This window comes from Eptesicus fuscus, chromosome 21, assembly GCF_027574615.1.
Source record: "Eptesicus fuscus isolate TK198812 chromosome 21, DD_ASM_mEF_20220401, whole genome shotgun sequence".
Classification (NCBI taxonomy): Eukaryota; Metazoa; Chordata; class Mammalia; order Chiroptera; family Vespertilionidae; genus Eptesicus; species Eptesicus fuscus.
The window spans coordinates 49,833,039-49,843,024 of record NC_072493.1 but is presented as its reverse complement, the minus strand read 5'-3'; the positions used below and the strand labels follow the sequence as shown (position 1 = coordinate 49,843,024).

The 9,986-nt window shown below is 43.7% G+C and overlaps 1 protein-coding gene across 1 annotated transcript; it reads right to left on the bottom strand.

Moving 5' to 3' along the window:
• Window positions 1-3,073: 3,073 nt before the first annotated feature.
• Window positions 3,074-6,660, bottom strand: LOC129147571 (zinc finger protein 501-like). The gene is made up of 4 exons (XM_054710112.1): window positions 6,540-6,660; window positions 4,994-5,064; window positions 3,801-4,171; window positions 3,074-3,716 (listed from the first exon to the last, which is right to left on the bottom strand). The coding sequence occupies exons 1-4, from the start codon at window positions 6,658-6,660 to the stop codon at window positions 3,074-3,076; spliced, it is 1,206 nt and encodes a 401-aa protein (XP_054566087.1).
• Between the last annotated feature and the right edge of the window lie 3,326 nt (window positions 6,661-9,986).

Here is a 9,986-nt window from a genome sequence, read left to right as displayed (position 1 = left end):
GTGCTAAATGTGGTCCCTTCAGGTTTTCCCCATCCCCACTGCAGAGAGCACTGAGCCTGTATTGACTCGTGGCCCCAGTGTTACCGGGAGGCCATGCACACTCAGTAGATGACCATAGATTGGAGGTCCGGGAGTCATGGTCCCAGCAGTCCAGGCACCTTCCTCTATTAGGTGGCAGCTGAGATTTCCCAGGGTAAGGGGGTGACCTGCTCTCCAGGGATTAGGAACCCAATGGACCCTCAGTGCTCTCCAGGGCTTTCCAGTTCCTCATTCGCAAAGGGGACTCAGGAGCCCAGGAACTTTCCCCCTATACTATCCCTCATATGCACCGACCCATTTATTCATTTCCAGGAAACCAGGATCCTCCATCATCCTCAAAGGCCTAGAGTCCTCCCAAAACAGCACCTCCACACTCTATAAAACAATTGTCCTTCAGTACTCAAAACCAATGGTTCCATGTGGCAAAGTAGTCACTTGAGTCACTGAGGAATGTGGGAAGTTGAAGCAGATGTCTTAAATGCTGCACAGTCCTCCTTCGGTTAAAATGATAAATTTATTTAAACAATTTGAAAAAGATTCTCAGCACATAATTTTAAAAGGCAGATAAATACAGTACAAAGAATTGTATAAAAAATGTTCACCATAAAATATTACTCAGTAGATGGAATTAAAAGTAGAGCAAGTTAACATGATATGCATTTCTGGGGTTACTATTTAAAAAGGTTAACCATTATTTGCCCTTGCAGTGTAACAGAAAATTTGTAATTTTTATATACTGTGGGTTAGTGTAAGCCAAAGAGAATGACCATTTTGGGTCACAGTTCTGCATATCTTAAATGAAAACATTCACCTACACAACAGTGTGATAAGCAAAACATATGTCTATATAGAGAACTGAGTGCAAATATTCCCAGAAGAGTTATGTATAATATGCCAAACCTGGAAATAACAAAAAACAGAGCAACTAATAAAATGGTAATTCACAGAATCCAGTACTACTCAGCAATAAAAAAAATTAACTCTTCACCCAAGCATTTGTATGGAATCTCAAATGATTGTGTGGCATGGAGGAAACCAGTATCTGTTAAAATGTACACATCAAATAGTGCCTATTAAACTATGAAAAGTATGAACTATTCCATTTAAAGAATGGAAAATTCCTGAGTGCATGGAGAGCCAAGAAAGGCAAAAAGAGAGATTATAAGAGGAAGGTAGGAAAACAGTGGGTGTGACAAAAGAAGGTATAGAGTTATTGGTATGGAATATATCACAATAATTGATAATAATAAAGGAATATACTCTGACCCAGCCAGTGTCCTCAGTTGGTTGGGCTTCATCCCATTCCTGGAGAGGTCTCTGGTTTGATTCCAGGTCAGTGAACATCCCCAAATGGATTTCCAGTTGTGGCGTGCAGGAGGCAGCAGATCTATGTTTACCTCTCTCTTCAATGGTCCTACCTTTTCTCTCCCAAAAAATGAATAAAATTATTTTCTAAAATAATTTCTTAAACAATCTCTGTATTTTCCAGACATACAACTGTGATCACATTATTGCCCCACCCTGTGTGTAAGTTACAGGTGGTTTAAGTCACATGTGACAGTTTCACAGCTTTATCTCTAGGTCAGGGCTCACCAAATAGCACACATGAGAAAGGTGCACTTTGTTGCATGTCAGTTCTCATCTTCTGGGAGGAACAGCCTTGTCTCAGTGGCTGCAAATGCTGTCAAGCAGGGAAGACTATTGGCACTGGAATCAACAGGAATGCTGACTGGTTACAACAGACACATCCTGGGACTGATTACAGGGTTAACCTTCCTCTAGCTTTGAGGTCCTGCCTGTTGGGCAACAACCTTGAGATGAATATTCTAAGGGGCCAAAGAAAATCACAAAACCACGAGGTTATTTTGTCTGCTAGTGATGCCAGCTTCAAGAAGTCGTGATGGAAGTTCTCTCAGATCATACAAGCCACAGGACATGAAAAAATTTGGATTTATGTCCAATAGAGGCACTTTTATCCAGCTTAACAACAGTGTCTGCCATGAATATGAAAACAGTTTTTATCTCCCAAACTAATTCCACCTCTGAGTCTTACAACAAAGGACACCAGCCTATGAAATCACATACATCATGACACATGGCCTCTTCAGAGCACGTGGAGTGTAGTTCCATAAAACATCGCTTATACTTATGTAATACATACTGTGAACAGAGAATGTAATTCATATTGTTCACAGGAGCACAATAAAGGCCACCTGTTCAGGGCGACCATTGACCTCTACAATAAGAGGCACCAGACAGCACATTAGACCCACAAAGTCATGCACACTTTCTCTCAAGGCCTCGGTCGGCAATACAAAATCAACCAATATAGAACAGAGTGATTTTATGACATCAAGCTGTGCCTTCCAAAGTACATTAAGTTTGAGATCACACCATAGTATTAACCTGTCCATGCTGACAGAACACAACTTTCCTTTCAATCATCCCAGGGAGAAAATAGAACCAACAAAATTAAAGTACAAAAAAAAAACACACACACACACAAAAACACACACCGTGACACAGAGATCATAAACCACAGCAAAGGATAGCCAGAGGTTTGCAGTCTGATGAATTGGAACCTGAAACACTTCATCACAGCCTAATGTGAGACCCACAATGTATCTGAAAGAGGTAGCACTTCTTAGTGGATGAAGTGGGTTCCGGACAAAACCTGGATCAGGTCAATTCTCTGGTCAGAAATAAAGGAATGAAGATTCATCCAGGAGCTCAGAATATTCATCATTTTCTCAAGCACATGCAGGGGTGGTGACAGATTCACACTCGTCAGGTGAGCCAGGGGATATGGGTGAAATATCTTCCAGACAATTTCTTCTACTGACATCAGTTTCTATTTCTGAGAAGACTAGCAAGTGCAATCTAGTTTCTGAAAGTGTCACTTATACCTTAAACTTAGGAGGCATCTAGCACAGTGTATGTTCTGATAAAGGGGTTTGCATTCAGGTAAATTGGGTAAAATTTTCTCCTCTGGGGTTGTTATTCTGAGTGAGAACGTAAAACATTCCCTGCACATTTAAAGTTTTTTTCCAGTGTGTACTCTCAAATGTTGAATGAGGAAAGATTTAGAGCAAAAAGATTTCCCACATTGAATACACTCATAAGTCCCTTTGCCAGTGTGAACTCTGTGGTGTCGAATGAGAGTAGAGCTGCTGCTGAAGGACTTCCCACAGTCACTACACTCATACGGCTTTTCTCCAGTGTGCATTCTCTGGTGTTGCATGAGATTGGAATTTTGCCTGAATGATTTTCCACATTCACTACACTTATAAGGTTTTTCTCCAGTGTGAACTCTCTGGTGGATAAGGAGGTGATTGTTGCGCCGAAAAAATTTCCCACATTCACTACACCCATATGGTTTTTCTCCAGTGTGAACTCTCTTATGGGTAAAGAGGTCTTGATTGCTCCCAAATGATTTTCCGCACTCACTACATTTGTAAGGTTTTTCTCCAGTGTGAACTCTGTGGTGTCGAAGGAGATTAGACCTATTGCTGAAGGACTTCCCACAGTCAATACACTCATATTGTTTTTCTCCAGTGTGAACTCTCTTGTGGATACAGAGCTCATAATTGCGCCTAAATGATTTCCCACATTCACTACAGTTATATGGTTTTTCTCCAGTGTGAACTCTGTGGTGTTGAATGAGATTAGACCTATTGCTGAAGGACTTCCCACAGTCAATACACTCAAATGGTTTTTCTCCAGTGTGAACTCTCTTGTGGATACAGAGCTCATTAATGCGCCTAAATGATTTCCCACATTCACTACAGTTATATGGTTTTTCTCCAGTGTGAATTCTGTGGTGTTGAAGAAGATTAGAGCTACTGCTGAAGGACTTCCCACAGTCACTGCATTCATATGGTTTTTCCCCAGTGTGAACTCTCATGTGGGTAAAAAGGTCATGATTGCCCCTAAATGATTTCCCACATTCACTACAGTTATATGGTTTTTCTCCCGTGTGAACTCTCTTGTGTTTAGTGAGTTGAGAATTTCCATGAAAAGATTTCCCACATTCACTACACTCGAATGGTTTTTCTCCAGTGTGAACTCTCTTGTGGGTAAAGAGGTTTTGATTGCTCCCAAATGATTTTCCACATTCACGACAGTTATATGGTTTTTCTCCAGTGTGAACTCTGTGGTGTCGAAGGAGACTAGACCTACTGCTGAAGGACTTCCCACAGTCAATACACTCATATGACTTTTCTCCAGTGTGAACTCTCTTGTGGATAAAGAGCTCATCATTGCGCCTAAATGATTTCCCACATTCACTACATTTGTAAGGTTTTTTCCCAGTGTGAACTCTGTGGTGTTTGATGAGGGAAGACCTTTGATTGACAGACTTCCCACAGTCAGCACATGGATAGGACTTTTCTCCAGTGTGAACTCTCCTATGTCTATTGTGGTTAAAGGTACATCTGAAAACGTTCTCACATGTATTATATTCATATTTCACTTCTCCAGAGCTGAAGTCCTGATGTTGAACAAGGTTCTGGTTAGGGCTGTCAGCTTTGTCACATTCATCCCATTGGTGATGCCTTTTTCTATTGAGAAATTCCTCTGAAATCTCACTACCACTGTGTGGCTCCTCAGTGTTGAGGGTGGCCTGGTGCTGGAGAAACCCTGACATGGCTGGGAAGTGTCCCCCAACCTCCCTACTGGTGGAACACAGCTCTGATAAGTAGAAGATGAAACTGGTCACAAACGAGGCCCTGTCCACAATTACTTTCCAGAGCTTCTCTCCACTGACTTCCCCCTGTTGCTGATGAGGGTTTGCACTGAAACCGAAGTCTCTCACACATGCATTGGAGAAGAAGGCTTTCTGCTCAAAATCTGATGCTTGTGACTCCGTCAGGTGCAAAATCTCTTTGAACACAGAGAAACACCTCCTGCAGAGATGGGTCCTCTGGGTTGCTGGAGTTGTCTTAGAAACACTGACCTGTGAGTCTCCTTCTATTGATACACTCTGCTCAGAACACACCTCCTCATCATCCGTTTTATGCCCACAACCTGAAAACAGAAAAATGGTGATGAAATGAATGTCGACTATGGTGACAGGGAGAAGTCTCATTACAAAAGTGTGTCGCACATAACATGTTGGTGCCATGAAATTGTCAGACAGCAAAATATCTGAAGGAGATATTGATAAGATGCTGCTCTGAAGATCAAGGCCTCTGAAGATCACCATACAGGCAAGACCTCAAACAAAACATGAAGCAATCATTGCAAGCACCACATGGAACAGATCCTGGATCATCTGCTCAAGAGTCTGCTAATAGTGTTCAACAAGGTTTGTCTGATGGTGACATGCGCCAACTGTTCAGAAAGTTGGCTACAACTTATTCCAGCTAAAATTCAAGAAACGAGAAGCTTGTGTCAGCGTAGAGTGAAACACTCTGTGAACCTCAAAGCACATATGCCTGCCAATATTTAAAAATACTGCAGCCCTAACTGGTTTGGCTGAGTAGATACAGCATTGGCCTGGGGACTGAAGGGTTCCAAGTAGATTCCGGTCAAGGGCATGTACCTTGGTTGCAGATACATCCTCAGTACGGAGTGTGAGGGAGGCAGCTGATTGATTTTTCTAACTTTTCTATCCTTCTCACTTTCTCTCTGTAAAAAATTCAGTTAAATATATTTTTTAAAAAAAGAGAAAGGAAAAAACTGCATATAGAGTAGTTCAGAGGAATAGGTGATGGAAAACGGAATATGGTGATGGTGGCCAGAACCCAGGAAGGCACAGATTAAAAGATATGTCAGGGAAGTGTCAAACATGGAAATGAAAAGGTAGAAAAAAGAGCTGCCAGTGGAACCTCAACCGAAACTTGTTGGACATGAACACATTCCTGGTATGATCTAAACACCATCCTTATGTCATACCTCCCCCAGCTGAAACTGAGGAGGGCCAGGTTACCCTATGTCATCCTGTATGTTCACCTTATGAAAAAACAGGGTTCCCCTTGCACCTTCCACAGTACAAGCACATAGAACAACAATATTCTGAGTTGTGTTGAAACACAAAAGAGGTGAGTAGCCAGCACTGACCTGAGTAAGACAGCATGCAGTAGAATTCAGGCAACAGAATATTACAAACAATGGAAGGAGGTCTTACAAGAACCACCCATGGTTCATGCAAGTAAAGACCATCACCTGGCACAGGCAGTCACAAAGAGCCTTTAGCTGGAGGAATGGTGCAGAAGTGGAAGCCATGCATGTGGACATAGACAAGCTTGGGCCCATTAAGCTTTTTGCAACAATCATGACTCCCAGACACTTCCTGCACCATTTGAGCAATGGGTGTGAGGGATGTCATGGAGTACTTTGCTCAGGTCTCTCCAGAACTCAGCACTCGCAGCCACAGTACTATTGACAGGACAATGGGGAAAACAGGTACAGCCCATGGTTTGGCTGTGAAAGCTACATCCTGGGAAGCAAGGAAGAGAGGACGTCACCTCAGGACACTAGGAGAGATGTGAAGGTCTTACCTACAGATGAGACCAGGGCAAAAGCTTCTACCATCATCTTGCAGTAGAGAAGTCTCTGAGCCTCATCAAGGAGCCGCCACTCCTCCACAGAGAAGGTGATGGCCACGTCCTCAAAGTTCATCTCCTGTCACAATTGGCACAGTTCAGTCTATCATGAGTACTTCTCCTAGGATTTTATGTTCATAAAATTCCCTAACGTCCACATCCATCTGCTCCCTCACCACCCCACCTCAGAAAAGATACCAGGCCTTGGTCCAGTCAAAGCCATTCTCTCCTTTTGTTCTAGTTGATGCTGTGTATTCCCCCACAATTAAGGGCAAATAATCTTGTAGATAATACCTCTGCTCTGGAACTCACATGTAGACCACACCCCTTTTCAATACAGTGGGTGTCATGAACATAGGCAGGGAGAGATGGTGTGCATAAGGAGACTGATAGATTTGACACTGTGTTTGACAGGCAATCAGCTTGTTGTCTCCCGATTCAGGGTTTCACAACATTATGGTTTCATTGGTCAAACTTTTGAACCTAATCCCAAGGTGCTGAAGTCATCACTTTGCACTACCTGCTGCACATAATTCTTTGAACCACACTTCTCTCACACAGCTGCATTTCCAAAGGCACAACTTCAAAGGTAACATAAATGTGCCATAATGACCACAGTTTATTTCCTAATCATCTTCTTTTCCAAAATTCTACCCCACCACCTCTGTAATGTAAATCTCTCTTACCCTTGTCCACTCTCCATGCCAATGGATATTTTCAGGCCCAGAAACATTGATGTATGCTACCTCCTTCCTATTGATCACTGTAACAGCCCTCAACAACAAAAGGTGGTGTGCACATAAATTTCCCTGAAGCTCTGGACCAGGAATGTACCACCACAACATGGCTCCTTTACAGAAATTAATCTGACATTCCCCATATCATATTTCCAGACATCACCAAAGATGGACTCAACCTTAATTCCCTCTTATGTCAATGTCAGGGCTCTTTAACTATGAAGACACATGACTACTCCAAGGGCACATCACTCTTTCTCCCACACCTATCTCACACCTGCAATCCCACAGCCTCCATGGTGATCTCCTTGCCTTCCTTCTCATTACTCAGCATGTGTGGTGTAGTGACTGCTTGGAAAAATCAAACAGGATTAAGTCCTACACCAACTGTGAGTGTTCACACTCACTGATTGAAGCAGCCTTGAGTTCTGCCATGGAGGCCAACCTCCCTGATTCTGTTTTCCTTCAAACTCAGTTACTGAGAACCGCATCAGATCTCAGATATCCAGACGCCATTTCCACTGGAGCTGCACCCGATGTCCCTTTACCAGTCACAGCCTTCAGCCCTCACGTCCCATCACCTAAGGCCCCTTAGCCCATGCCCAGTGAGTCTCACAGATGCCCATTCATGCCACTCAGCAAATCTGCCAGACTTACGACAACACCCCAGACTAAAGCTCACAACACTATGCTGGTGTGTGTTTAACAAGTAAATAGGCAACAGCTGCAGTCTCATCTTGTTTGACTCACTCTTTGGTCTCCAATTAAAAGAAAGAAAATAATCTACAACCCCAACCTGGTCCCTACATCCCAAAACATTTTAGAAAAGTTTTTATTCTGAACGGCTCCTCAGAATCTCAGTCTCATGAACTGCTCCCTGAATTATCAGAAACCCTAACAGGTAAAATATTGAACTTTTGGTATCCCCAAATAACATTACAGTTCCTAATAGGAATATCTGCATCTCAGCTGATGGTCCTTACATACCTCCAGCTGCCAAATGCAAACCTTCACATCATCCCTGACTCTTACCTCTCTCTCAACCTCCAAATTAGGTAATCCAGGTGGCCACACCAAAAACACTAATGCAGAATTCAACTGCTTATTTCAGCTCCACAACCACCATCATGGGCCAGTTACCATCACATTCACCAAGGCTAACACAGCGGCTTCCATCCTAGTCTTTTACCGCCTCCACCCCATCTATATTATTCATGATGCTGCAGCCTTGGAGAGTCCAATGAGACCTCGGTCACATGACTCGCCCCTACTGCTCCAAACCTCCCATTGTTCCCATCACCTGCAGAACACACTTCCAACATGTCACAATTCCTGTCCTTTGTTACCAGTTACTAATTAAAAAAAAAACACAACTCTTTCTGGTTTCTGAATGAGCAAACTATTCAATCAAAGTTGTTACATATACAGGACGCTATGCCTGAAAAAAAAACACACTCACATCCCATTCTACTGATTGCCAACAAAAGGAACCATTCATATGACACCAGACCTGGACTTAGAATTCTGGGCTTGGTGTGTCATCAATGTCCCCAGGTCCCTGGTGTAGAAGAGTGGCTGGATAGTTCCAGGACCCCACTACCTCAGAGGACACAAGAGTGTGAGGCCATGAAATCAGCACCACAACCCAGTCCCCATAAGCGCTTCTGCATGTGCAGAAAACTTACGGCCTGCACCCATGCCTGGTCCCAGGGGCTCAGGCTCCTCAGGGCCCTGACCCAGCACCAGGGCCGGGTGATGCCTGCATCCCTCAGGGCTTTCATAGAATTTCTCCTATCCGTCCCTGAATACTATCCTCTCTCTTCTAGTCTGTTCTTCATCTGGGCAGTTTTGAGAAAATTTAGAACCCTAACTCACACTTGGTCCCACTTTAGTTCACAGCCATTGATGGCAGCAGCTCCCTGAAAATGAAGTAAAACTCCTCACACAAAACTTAGCTTCATCTTCTTTGTTGCCTTTACCCATAAAACAGGCCAAGGTTTCCCCAAATCTCCCTCCTCAGTCGCACCACCACAGCCTTACAAGGTGGCTTTTCACCCTGTCACGCTCTCCAAACCAGTCACACCATGAGGCACCTTCAAGCAACTCACTGTTCTGGTGGCTCTGAGACCTGGGCTGCAGGACGGGACAGGCACCCACACGCAAGGCTGGAGGCCAAATGAGGTGAGGCTGGGTTGAAATTTGGAAGCAGAAAGCAGTTTGGGGGCACGGAGTACTCAATCCCAGCCTGTTGTAACTCAACCAGCCTCAGACACTGCGGGGACACTGCCTCTGAGGCCTCGTGATTCTGGAGCCTCTGATTCTGTGAACACACTGCAAAGCTCAAATTCACCACCAAGTCAAGATCCAACCAATGAGCACAGTGATCAGGCTCCTGTCCTGGGCTTTCATTGGATGAATCCAGCCTTCCTTAGCGCATGGCCCTTTGGGTAATGTAGCAATCTAGTCTCCCATGGGGCACTACTATCCCAATTACTCACTGCCCATTGCGAATATTGTTCTGGGGCATCCAAGTGACACTGGGAACTGGGTACATTAGGTTTTAGAGGCTGGTCAAAAGTTTCTGCGGAGTGTAGTCTACAAAACTAAACTATTGTTTGGAACAATTATTTCAGAATCTGCAATGCTTAGAATGCTCCCTCAGGTG

Bases quoted from the DNA above. Each gene is read 5' to 3' on its own strand.
- LOC129147571 (XM_054710112.1), bottom strand. From the start codon at position 6,660: ATGAACTTTGAGGACGTGGCCATCACCTTCTCTGTGGAGGAGTGGCGG. The intron at 5,065-6,539 runs GTAAGACCTTCA...TTCTGTTTTCAG, and splicing joins TGCCCTGGTCTCATCTGTAG to GTTGTGGGCATAAAACGGAT. The intron at 4,172-4,993 runs GTCAGTGTTTCT...ACTGGAGAAAAA, and splicing joins CAATAGAAGGAGACTCACAG to CCATATAACTGTCGTGAATG.